Raw genomic sequence first — 12,908 nt, forward strand, 5'->3', positions numbered from 1 at the left:
CCCCAGGATGTGATTTCTTGCTTGTCGACAAGATGCCCTAAGTTGTATTTTTTCTTTTGGGTAAAGACAACTAACGGGTGTGTGATGGGTGGTCCCGGCCACCTGGCCCTGTAAACGGGGGATTCTTCCTGCTTGCTGGGCTGTCGGGAGACATTTTAATTATGCCCCTGACGCTACCGTGGGGAAGGGCGAGGAGTGGCAGCCGTGAACGCGTGGACACAGAGGGGACAGGGAGCCGGACCTGCCCCCTTCACGGCCAGCGCTCACAGGGATTCGGCCCGGCGGCCGGCACGGAAGAACCGGAAAGGCTGGTTCACGAACACACACAAAGCTTTTACTGTCTCGCGGCTCAAGCACCCTGGACGGGACGTCAGCTCTCCAGACACCCCTGACGGTCAACCGGAACCGCTCAGAGTCTCACCATCGACGCCAGCTCCCAGCCCCAGCGGCCCTCCCGCCAGGCTCACGGGGGCGTAGGGCCCACGCGGGGCGCCCGCTCCTCTCTGAGGCGGGAACGCTGCAGCCCCCCGGCCCCCGGGGAGCCCCCCCTCAGTCCTCGGGGAGCATCCGCACCCTTGGGCGTCCTTTCACCCTGGAAAGAGCTTCCTGAACCTGCCGTAAGCCGGGTCGCTTATGATGACCTTGACGTCGGCCACCCCGGCCTCAGGCCTCACGTCCACCGCCTGCACCGTGGCCTCCTGATGCAGCCAGCTGGGAGGAAGACGCGTTTGGTGGGAACGGGCGGCCCCGACGGAGCCCCGAAGCCCCCAGCGGGGCGTCCCGCTTCTTGGTGGTGGCCTTGCCCACGGCCCCGGCGTGCGTCTAAGCGGCCGGCACCTGCTCCCTGCCTGAGGAGCCAGACCGGCTGCCCCGGCGTCGCACCCTGGCCCCACCTGGCGCCGCCTTCCCCGCCCAGGCCAAGGGCACGCCCGCCCCCCGCCGGGCCGGCCCGACGCACCTCAGCTGCGGCCCCGCCAGCCCCACTCGGAGCGTGCGGACCCGCCTGCCCGTGGCTCTCAGAACCGCTCCCTCCAGCCTGGCCTTCAGCTCCTCCAGCCCGAGCCCCAGGAGCGCAGACACGGCCACCGCGTTGGGTTCGGCGGGTCTGTACCTGTAGGGGCGGCCGCCCGCTCAGCGAGGGGGACCGGAGCGGGGTCCCCGCCCGCGGGCCCAGCCGTGACGAGCTCGGATTGTGCCGGGCGAGGACGCGGCCCCGCCGGAAGTTGAGAGGAGGGGGTGGGATGAGCGAGACGTGCGTGGGGCTGGGGTGCGGTCCCGGTGCGCAGGGCGAAGGGGTCCAAACGCGCAGCCCACCCCGCGCGCTGCGGGGCGCTGCTCCAGCGGGAGACCCGCGCGCGCCCTGGTCGCCAGCGCGAGGGGTCCGGCGGCCGCGGGGCGGCAGGTGCTCACCCGGGCACCAGGTCCACCTTGTTGAGCACTTCCACCATGTGGTCCAGCAGCGGGCGCGGCAGCTGCAGGGCCCGCAGGGCCGACAGGACGCTGGCCTTCTGCAGCTCTGTCTCGGGGTGGCTCACGTCTCGCACGTGGATGACCAGATCCTGAGGACCAGAGGGGCCGGGCGGTCAGAGAGCTCGGGGCCAGCGGTGTCTGGCCCCGCCCGGGAGGGCCCGCCAGGCCCACGATGGGGGCTCCGCACCGCTCTCTGTGAGGGGTGGGTGCGGCTGCCCACGGAGACTTGTGCCCCAAGGAGGAGGGTGGGACCCGAGACCACAGAGCCGCTCTGCCGTGCACGGAGCCCCCCCAGTGCCCTCGATCCGGGCCAGGCTGCCACTCCAGGTGCACCCAGACTGAGGGGCCGCCTCGTGTCCCCGCCCGACAGGTGCTGGCCCTACGCCTGCGTGCGGCCAGTGACCCCCCGTCCCCAGCCCCCCACCCGGCGGGTGCTGTGCTCGAGGCTCCGGGCCACTCCACTTTTCTGTGAAACCAAGCTCACGTTCTAAAAAGGCTTCCACCCCTATTCCATACGTTTTACAGGCAGGTACCTTGTGCCAAATTCAGAAAAGAAAAGGAGAAATTGCAGCTGAGGCTAATTCTGCCACAGGAAGGATGGGCCCGTTACGGTTTGGGGGGCTCGCTTCTGGGTTGTCTCTCTCTCTCTTTTTTTTGACGAACTTAAATTTTCTTTTAATCAGTGTTTCAGTTCAGAAGTTCTAGATTTTCAGAAACTTTTGAGGACGGTGCTGGCAGCTGCACGTGGCCCTCAGGCTCAGCTGCTGTGACCTCGAAGGTGCTGGGGCATCTGTCACACGTAGGGCCCCGCAGACCCTGTACCCTGAATAAATGCCAGGGTTCACTGTCTCGGGGCCCCAGTGCAGCCAAAAGGTGCAGAGAACCCCTTCTTCATTAGCATTGCCTTTACAGCACATACAATCGTACAGTCGGAGCACAGCTCACTGAGGGGCAGGGATGGGGGAATCCAGTCATCGTGAAGTTTTGTGTAACGGGACCCTGCCCTGTGATGCTGTGATGAGAGGACCCAGGCCCGTGATGCTGTGATGAGGGGACCCAGGCCCTGTGATGCTGTGATGAGGGGACCCAGGCCCGTGATGCTGTGATGAGGGGACCCAGGCCCGTGATGCTGTGATGAGGGGACCCAGGCCCGTGATGTAGTGATGAGGGGACTCTGCCCCGTGATGCTGTGATGAGGGGACCCAGGCCCGTGATGCTGTGATGAGGGGACCCTGCCCTGTGATGCTGTGATGAGGGGACCCAGGCCCGTGATGTAGTGATGAGGGGACCCGGACCCGTGATGCAGTGATGAGGGGACCCAGGCCCGTGATGCTGTGATGAGGGGACCCAGGTCCGTGATGTGTGATGAGGGGACCCAGGCCCGTGATGCTGTGATGAGGGGACCCAGGCCCTGTGATGTTGGGATGAGGGAACCCAGGCCCTGTGATGTTGGGATGAGGGGACCCAGGCCCTGTGATGTTGGGATGAGGGGACCCAGGCCCTGTGATGTTGGGATGAGGGGACCCAGGCCCGTGATGCTGTGACGAGGGGACCCAGGCCCGTAATGTAGTGACGAGGGGACCCAGGCCCGTGATGCTGTGACGAGGGGACCCAGGCCCGTAATGTAGTGACGAGGGGACCCAGGCCCGTGATGCAGTGATGAGGGGACCCAGGCCCGTGATGCTGTGATGAGGGGACCCAGGCCCGTGATGCTGTGATGAGGGGACCCAGGCCCTGTGATGTTGGGATGAGGGGACCCTGCCCTGTGACGTTGGGATGAGGGGACCCAGGCCTGTGATGCTGTGATGAGGGGACTCTGCCCCGTGATGCTGTGATGAGGGGACCCAGGCCCGTGATGTAGTGATGAGGGGACCCAGGCCCGTGATGCTGTGATGAGGGGACCCAGGCCCGTGATGCTGTGATGAGGGGACCCACGCCCGTGATGCTGTGATGAGGGGACCCAGGCCCATGATGTAGTGATGAGGGGACCCAGGCCCGTGCTGTAGTGATGAGGGGACCCAGGCCCGTGATGCTGTGATGAGGGGACCCAGGCCCGTGATGTAGTGATGAGGGGACCCAGGCCCGTGATGCTGTGATGAGGGGACCCAGGCCCGTGATGCTGTGATGAGGGGACCCAGGCCCGTGATGTAGTGATGAGGGGACCCAGGCCCGTGATGCTGTGATGAGGGGACCCAGGCCCGTGATGTAGTGATGAAGGGACCCAGGCCCCTGATGCTGGGATGAGGGGACCCAGGCCCCTGATGCTGGGATGAGGGGACCTGCCTCCCATTTGTGGTATTTGAGGCGACCTGGCCCTCCACACTCACCGAACGGCGGACGTCCTCCAGGGTGGCCGAGAAGGACTCGACCAGGCTGTGGGGCAGCTGGGAGAGGAAGCCGATGGTGTCCACGTAGATGACGGTCAGCCGGGAGGGGAGCCAGCCCGCGTGGGCTGTGACGTCCAGCGTCGCAAACAGCCGGTCCCGGGGCTGGATGGCGGCGTCCCCCGTCAGGGCCTTGATCAGCGTGGTCTTTCCTGCACGTCGGGCACAAGGGGACCGTGCGTCTCAGATCCCTCCGGTCCCCCACCGACCGCTGTGCACCTCGGGGCTGCCCCACACTGACCACAGGCCGCTGGAGTGGGGGCAGGGGCAGGAGGGTCTATGCGCTCGGAACTCTCCGCAGGACCCGCGGGACGCTGCGCGGGCCGTGCAAGGACTCAGCTGCCACGGTCTAGGCTTCAGGGTAAAATGGACCAGGGCCAGGGCAAGAGTGCTGGTGTAGACGAGAGAGACGGTGTAGACACAGACGGTGGTGACGTGCATGTGAGGCGGGCAGGCGTCCACACGGACGGAGGGATGGTACCGTGGCGTAACCGAGCTGTGGTGTGGTGTCCGTGTAGACGAGGGGATGGTGGAGTAGGGGGTGCAGTGTGTGCAGACAGGTAGTGAGGGTGTAGACGGTGCTGTGTGTACCTGCGGTGGCCTAGGACACCCTCCGCCACAGCCTTTCCTGACAACGTGGACACTTTCCCCACCTGAGCCCAGGTTCAGGGGCGCCAGCAGTAACCGCCCAGCCCAGGGATACCCCCTGGTTACGCCTGTAAGCCCTGCCGATGGTCCACCAGGAGGTGGTGGCGGTTCCTGCCGTCGAGTAACTGGATGGCGGGGCTCAGCCTGGACGCCCCTGCTCCGTGCAGGACCCCGAACTCCCGGTCGGTGAGAGTCGGGATCAAGCCGCACTCACTGGATCCTCTGACGGTTAGAGGAGGACACGCCACCCTCTGAGGATGCAGCCAGGAGGGGCAGTTGGGATTTCCTGGCAGGGGTGATTTTACCCGTAGACATTTATGACTTTTCAAGCCTGGACGCCCCACGGCTTCCCGTGCACGTTTGTGGGACATTCCCGCCGTCCTCTGGACGCAGACCGTGAGGCGGTGCTTCCCGAGCACACGGCGGGGCCGGGCCTCAGGGGAGCCCAGCAAGTGCCGTGGACTGAATCCCCACGGTGGAGGGAACTGGGCGCTTTCCACTTATCTCAGGGCACCTGTGACCCTAAAGGACGCCCTGCACTCTGTTCCCCACGTGGGGTCCACTTGATCTGCTCGTGCAGATGAAGCTGAGAACAGACTGTGAAGTTTTCCTCGGTAACATCTGAACCGCTCTGATCCCTGGAAGATCCTGTCCACTCTCAACGGACTTAAAACTGTCGCTACTTCCTCGTTCTCAGAGTTTGGAGACATCCACTAAGAGGGGCGTCAGCCCACAGCAGTCACACGGGGGGCCGCCGTGGCCCCCGGGACGCCCAGGGATGGGGTCCCAGTCCAGTCCTTCTCACTCTGGGCTAGCCCTCCGCGAATACTCATCTCGCCGGGTGGGCAAGTGGGTTCTCCTAGCGTACACCCGTCCAGCCCCGGGGAGGGCCCACTCCTCACCACAGTTCGTGTATCCGACCACGGAGACCACAGGGAACTCCCGCCGCCTCCGCTGCTGCCCCAGGAGAAGCCTCTTCCGGCGGAGTTTGTCCAGGGCCTTCCGAATCTTCGCTTCCTTATCTTTCAGGAGACGCTGGTGCACCTGCAGGAAAGACTCTCCTAGGAACACACAAGATGGCGAGTCAGTGAGCAGACACAAAAGGGGCAAGAGCCACGGGGGTGCCTGCGGGGGACGGGGACAGGCTCACTCTTGGGGCTGCAGGGACCCCCCCCCAGCCTGCTCTCCTGTACACTTGGCCCCAACACCTTCTGTTCTGAGATGGCTCTGCCCGGCGTGAGGCGGCCTCGCACTTCTGCCCCCTGAGGTCACCTGGGCTCCCCTTTACCCAGGAGGAAGAGGCCAAGGGGAGAGCCTCAGAAGTGCCCCCATGATACCCACAGTGGGCTGAGTGGTGCCCCAAAGATGTGTCCACACCCTGACCCCCAGGACCTACAAATGGGGCCTTATTAAGAAACAGGGTCTCTGCAGATGTGATGCAGTGAAGGGTCTGAGATGAGGTCCTCCTGGATGAGGGTGGCCCTACATCCAATGACAGGGTTCTTATAAGAGACAGAAGAGGAGAGACCCAGACACAGAGGAGAAGCCCCGTGAAGACGGAGGCAGAGACGGGAGGGATGCAGCCACAAGCCCAGGGATGCCTGGAGCCCCCAGAAGCTGGAAGGGGCAGGAAGGACCCTCCCCTGGAGCCTCCAGAAGGAACCAGCCCTTATAACTCCTCGATCTGGTCTGCAGGATTCAGGGAGGATGAATGTCTGTGGTTTTAAGGCACGGGTTTGTGGTCCTTCGTTACGGCCACACCAGGGAAACACCTTGATACCCTCCTTTGACTGTGACCATGGATGAGGCCCCATCAGGACCTCTGAGGGACGTCGTCCCCTTTGTAGGGGTGGTGGCCAAGACACCCTCCCCCTTCTGAGCGCCCGGTGACAAGACGTCAGACACGGTACCTGACCCCATGATGTGGCGAGAGCCCCCTCCTCGTCCGCCCAGGTGGGCAACGTCATTTTTCAGGTGGGACCTGGCGTGGAAACGGGTCGGCTCAGGAGACGGGAGCACGTGCCCGTGGGGGGCTGGGACAGAGCCCTGGGTTGGGGGTGGGCATCCGGACAGAAAGAAGAGGCTCGCAGGGGGCCTCGCCGCTGCGTGGCCTTCACGGGCGGGGACGGAGGGCCCCTTGCTGGGTGGCGCTCCTTGTGGGCCACGTGCCCTGGTAGCTGTGCTGCTTGGACACGTCCCCACTGGCCACATTCCACCCTTGCCACCCTGGCAACAGTCCAGGTACGGGAAAGCAAGAGGGGGTCCGAGGAGGGCTCTGTCTGCCCCGAGCCCGGGCTCTGCAGGTACCTGAGCAGGGGCAGCTCGGCCAGGGCCACCTGCAGCCGGGCCTCCTTGGTGCGGGCGTTGCAGCGGAAAATATGAAGAACCACCGTGAATCGGTCGAATACCCGCACACCCCAGGCGGCTTCCAGTTCTTTCTAGAAGACGGAGCGCGAGGGAGGGGACCTGTGGTGACCCCAGGCCCGTCGAGACCTGTGTCCTCACGGGGACACTGACCCACTCCCTGAGCCGCCGTGGGCGGGAAACAGTGAGCTTCTCAGGTACCTTGGTGGGTGCAGCCATCCTCTCCACATTCAGGAAGATGGCGGTGATTTCCGGGGACCCCCTGATTTTCTCTAGGAAAAGCGGATGGTCTCTCAGAGATCTGCACGCCCATGTCTGTCTGGGGACCCTGCACTCTGGCCGTGTTCCCCGGACACCCTGAGTCTCTGAGCACAGTATTTGTCAAGTGTGGGTTGCGGGTCGGGGAGGACCGGACCGGGTCCATCTTCAGGGGAGTACATCTCACACACATGGGGGTCCCATGACCCCGTGGGGACTGAGTGCCTGTTAGACACAGATGGGCGGTGAGCTCCCCCCTTGGCATGTCTCCTGCTCTGAGCTGTGAGCTAGACGTGGGTTTGGGGTGGAGACGTCGGGGTCCATGGAGGGCAGGGGTCACATGCAGGATCCCCTCCGCAGGGCACTGGGGAGGGGGTGGGCTGGGGCGCAGGGCTGGCGTGTGCCCGACTCTCAAAGGTCCCGCCTGTGTCCTGGGGCCTCGTTTGAATTCTGACACGGGCGTGGTGGCTTTTGCCGTCTGATCCAAGTTCCTGTGAGGCACAGAGGGATGGCCACGGTTACTCCGTCTCCGGGAGGGTGACGGGGACACGTGCGCTGGACTCACCTGTCAGGTGCTCCAAGGTCCCTCTGCCGAAGATGAGCTTCCTGCCTGGCGTCTTGGTGGGCACCACCATGGTGTCCACCACCGACCAGCCATCCAGCGTGTGTACCAGCGCCTGTGCTTCCACCACCTGCCACTCAGCTTTGGGGAGAGACAGGTCAGTGTGAGGGTCATTTCCAGCTGGGTCAGCCCTGGGCCGTGTCCAGCCCTGCCCAGGGCCCTGGGCCACGTGCCCCAGGCTGGGACGGCTTCCTGCTTCCCACCTACACAATGGTCCCGGGAAAGCGCCCCAATCAGCATTTGCTCGAAATGCAGCTCTGTTCTTCTGGGCAGATGGTCAGGAGAGGTGGACACAGGACCGGGGAGGGGAGGAGGGCCCTGAACCGAGCAGGGACGCGGGGATGGCCGCCCCCCGCGCTGGAATCTGGGACGTCTGCCCCGTGGGGGCCCATGGTCCCTTGTGACCCACGGGAGAGCATCCCCTGTGAGGCTCCCAAGGGCCCATAGAACCTGCCACCCTGCCTGCGGGGTGGGCTGAGTCCCCGTGGGTGCCCTGTCCTGGGTGAGCCCAGCCTGGTCTTAGCCTGGCCCCAGTGGCTGCCCTTGCCGAGCCTGGCCCGAGAAAGGCAGCGCCCACCCGGGGCCCCTGGCCGTGAACGGTCAGGATGGGGTGTGTGTGTGTGTGCGTGCGCGCGCGCACGTGCGCTGGGGGTGGGTGGCGGGAGAGGCAGGGCCCACCCGGGGCAGGAGCCCAGGACACTGAGGGCGCAGGCCATGGATGCAGGGCTGTTGGGAGCCGCCCCGCCCTAGGCTCTCCTCCTGACGGTCCTTCCCGAGCAGGAAGGGGGCACAGGGCAGCCGAGACTCTCCCCTGAGGGACAGCAGGCAGGTGGGCAGTGACGCCAGCGTGTCCCGGGGCTGGGCCCTGACGGCGTGGACGGGGCTGACTCAGGTCTGGAGGACAGCTTTGCGGGGCCCCGGGCTTGTTCTCTGTGAGATGTGGAGTGCGTGCCCCAAGCCCCACGGGAGGCCGGCCCCCCCATCCCGCGCCCGTGCCCCCGCCCCCTGGGAGGCCACCCTTGCACAGAATCTCAGAGCCGCGGCCCCTCTGTGGCACCCCTGCTTCGCTGTCCCCACTCCCCGGACACCTGGGTGCTGCTGTCTCTGGGGCCACCTGACCCTCCTCAGGGCACAGCCAGGACACAGGCCAGAGGCTGGGGAGTAGGAGCCAGGCTGGGTCTGAGGCCACAGAGCAGGGTCCCCCCCATTCTCTGGGCTGTGCGGGGGTCCCCATCTTCTGGGACATGGGGGGCCCCCCCCATCCTCTAGGCCAAGGGGAGGCAGAGTCTTCTTGGGTGTGACTCCCCATGGGCCCGCCAGTTTGTCCCACCTCCTCCACCTGCTGGTCGCTCAGGTCAGGTGCTTGGTCACGCCTGACCTCCATCCTTCAACCCCAGGTCTGACCCAGCAGTAATCCCTGCAGCTGCTGTCTCTCCTGATCCCAGGGGCCACGTCCCCAGCTCCGTGGTGAGTGCCTGCGCGGGTGCCAATGGCCTCCCTCCTGCTGCACTGCTCCTCTGGCCACGCCCACAGCTGCCTGCCTGGGGGTCTGGCACCCCACAACCCCACCCCGAAGGCCAGGGTTAGGATTCGGTGGGGATGGAAACGGAGAAGCACTTGTGCAGGTCACAGCCCAGGGGCACAGGCACCATAAGAGACCGAACCCTGATCCCAGGACCACAGAAGGCTACCCCTCCCCCCCACGTCAGCCCTCACCACTAAGGTCTATTTACAGCAGTTCCTTTCACCTCGTGCATCACGTCCAGCTATCAAGAAAAAATTACCAGGCGCACCAAAAGGCAATCTGAGGAGACAGAGCAAGCATCAGAACCAGACATGGCAGGGATGTTGAAATTACTGGACCAGGAATTTAAAACAACTATGATTAACATGCCAAGGGCTCTAATGGATTTAGTAGACAGCATGCAAGAACGGACGGGCAAGGCAAGCAGACAAATGGAAATCCCAAGAAAGAACCAAAAAGAACTGCTAGAGATCACAAGCGCTCTAGCAGAAATGAGGAGTGCCTCTCACGGGCCTGCTGGTAGGCTGGACTTGGCAGAGAAAGGATCCCAGAGTTTGAGCATATGACAGCACGGAAAATTAAAAACGTCTGCTCTGCAAAAGATGTCATCAACAGACTGAGAAGTTAAGCCATAGACCTGGGAGAAAATATGTGCAAAAGACACATCCGTAAGCACTGGTATCCAAAACATAAAAACAATTCTTGAAGTTCAGCAATAAGAAAACAACTTACTAAAAGATGGGCCAGAGACCTTAACAGACACCTCACCAAAAAGATATACAGATGGCAAACAAACATATGACAAGATGCTCCCCACCTTCTGTCATCAGGGAAATGCAAACTAAAACAGCAATGAGACACCACTCCACACCTATTAGAAGAGCCCAAATCCACAATCCTGACAACACGAAATGCTGGCAAGGATGTGGACCATCCCTCCCACTCACTGCTGCGAGGGATGCAAAACGGTACGGCCACTGTGGAAGATGGTTTGGCAGTTTCTTATAAAGCTAAACATACTCTTACCATACAATCCGGCAATCATACTCCTTGGTATTTACCCAAAGGAGTTGAAAACTTACATCCACACAAAAACCTGCACACGGATGTTTATAGCAGCTTTATTCATAATTGTCAAAACGGAAGCAACAAAGATGTCCTTTAGTACATGACTAGATAAATAAACTGTGGTCCATCCAGACAACAGAATATTATTCAGCGCTAAAATGAAATGAGCTGTCAGGCCATGAAAAGACATGGAGGAACCTTAAATGCATACGACTGAGTGAAAGAAGCCAGTGAGAAAAGGCTACAGACTATGTGATTCCAACTCTATGACACTCTGGAAAAGGCCCAACAATGGAGACAGTATAAGGCCCAGTGGTTGTCAGGGGTTTGGGGGTGGGAGGTGAATGGGTGGGGCACAGAGGATTTTTAGGGCGGTGAAACTACTCTGTGTGATGCTATAATGTTGGATACATGTCATCATACATTTGCCCAAACCCGTAGAATGTACAAGACCAGCAGTGAACCCTAATTAACGTAAACCGTGGACTTGGGGTGACGGTGTTATGTCAACACAGGCTCGTCAGTTACTACAAACTCACCATCTGGTGGGTATGCTGAAGGCGGCAGAGGCCATCCATTGGTGAGGGCAGCGAGTATATATGAAAAATATCTATACGTTCCTCTCAATTTTGCTGTGAAACTAAAAGCACTCTAAAAAAAAGTTTTTAAGAAAAAAAAGGAATGAAGCACTGACACAGGCTACAACATATACGTGCCTCAGAAACATGGCGCTCAGTGAGAGAAGCCAGACACAAAAGACCACGTATCACTCACGTGAAACGTCCAGGACAGACAAATCCACGGGGACAGAAGGCCGACTCCTGGTTGCCAGGGGTTGGGTGGGGGAGAAGCAAGGGGGAGGCCTACTGCTGAGGGTACAGGGTCTCCTTCCGGGGAGACGAGAATGCTGTGGAACCGGACAGAGGCCGTGGCTGCACACGACTGTGAACGTACTAGTTGCCTCTGAGTGTCACCCTTCAAAGTGGTTACTCTTATGCCCTGCGAACTGTATCTCAGTAAAGGTCTAAGAGGGGGAAAGGAATTAGGAGAATGCCACCACCCCCCCCATTGGGTCACTGCTCTGCTCACACCCAGAGTACCTGTGACGACCTGAGTCCTCGCATGGCTGCACCACTGCAGTGACTTGGCTCTGAGAGCCCCTAAACAGCCGAGGGGCAGCGGTCCCAGGAGGGCCCAGGACGTGCTCCCTCAGGAGCCCTAACCCTGGACACTGTCCCTATTCATCTGTGGGGTCCGTCTCCCCAGGCCATCCAGGACCACCCTGGTGAGACGGCCCCGTCCCCGCCCCCGTCCGTCCGCCTTCCTGCTGGGTTCTGAACACAGCACTCAGGTCAGGCGGCGGGCTCCTGCCCGGCGTGTCTGCTGTCCCCCCAGCCCGACCGGGGCGGGTACAGTGGGGCTGCTGATGGCCGAGGGCCATGGATGCAGGTCCCAGGCGGCTCAGGGACTCAGCCGGGTTCACGGTTTCTGCTACAAAGGGCGTGTGAACACGCTTGTGCACAACCTTTGGGGGTAGTACTCAGCGATACACAGTGAAAGCGGGTCAATAAAGGCTTAAAGCTGAGGGACACACCCCGTGCAAACTGGCGTTAGTTGTTGGATTCTCTTCCTTTACAGATGGGAAGGCTGCGCGGGGCAGCAGGGCCGAGCGACAACCTGGGGCGCGGCCGAAAGGGGAAGGGGCCCCGGACCCGCTATGTGCACGGGGGAAGGCGCCCCAGCCCAGAATTAGGATTTCCAGGCCCGCTGCAGGGGTGCCGCTGCCTGGAGTGGGTCGGGTGGGGGCGGTCCAGCCTCCGAGTCCCCGCCCCCATAAGCTCGGCTCTAGGGGTCCCAGCCCTCGGAGTCACGCCGCCATAAGCGCCGCCCCTTCAGCCCGGCCATTCAGAAGCCCCGCCCCCGACGTCCCCGCCCTACGAGCTCCAGCTCTCGGAGTCCCGCTCCCAGAAGCCCCGCCCTATGGGCTCCAGCCCTCAGAGTCACGCCCCCAAAACCACGCCCCTTCAGCCCGGCCATTCAGAAGCCCCGCCCTTCGGCGTCTTTGCCCAGAGCGCCAGACCTCGAAACCCACCCCCAGAAGCCCCGCCCCCAGAAGCCCCTCCCTTTAAGTTCCGGGCCTTGGCGCTTTTCACGACTCCCAAATCCCCCCGCCCCCCGAGTCGGCGGCCACAGTCCCGGTCACCTCGGGTCCCCTGCGGCTTCCCGGGTCCCCACTTGACGTCAGGGTGAACCAAGCACACGCGCTGGGTCCCCGCTGGCAGCAAAGGGTCCCTCCTCAGCAGCTCCTCCTCCTCCTCGTCCTCCTCCTCCGCATCTTCTGGTTCCTCCTCATCCTCCTTTCCACCAGTCCGACTTCCCCGGCCATCTGCACGTGGGCCCCGCCCCTCCGGGCCCCCCAGGCCCCCGCGGAAGGTGGCGAGCGCGCGCACAGGGCAAGGCGGCAGCGGCGGCGCGGCCCTCGGAGCCCGGCAGCCGCGAACCACGCGAGAGAACCAGGGCCCCGAGCGGACGGCGGCTCGCAGGGCCCACATACCGCAAGGGCTCCTAC

At 62.6% G+C, this 12,908-nt stretch overlaps 1 protein-coding gene across 1 annotated transcript; it reads right to left on the reverse strand.

The window, feature by feature from the left end:
- Positions 1-312: 312 nt before the first annotated feature.
- Positions 313-12,906, reverse strand: LOC309652448 (putative GTP-binding protein 6). Its single transcript, XM_082446247.1, has 10 exons — positions 12,543-12,906; positions 7,690-7,827; positions 7,068-7,138; positions 6,810-6,940; positions 6,413-6,483; positions 5,405-5,563; positions 3,798-4,006; positions 1,411-1,559; positions 959-1,111; positions 313-711 (listed from the first exon to the last, which is right to left on the reverse strand). Exons 1-10 carry the CDS (start codon positions 12,889-12,891, stop codon positions 588-590), a joined length of 1,554 nt encoding a protein of 517 aa, XP_082302373.1. The 5' UTR covers positions 12,892-12,906; the 3' UTR covers positions 313-587.
- Positions 12,907-12,908: the final 2 nt, after the last annotated feature.

This window comes from Balaenoptera physalus, assembly GCF_965194825.1.
Source record: "Balaenoptera physalus genome assembly, chromosome: X".
Classification (NCBI taxonomy): Eukaryota; Metazoa; Chordata; class Mammalia; order Artiodactyla; family Balaenopteridae; genus Balaenoptera; species Balaenoptera physalus.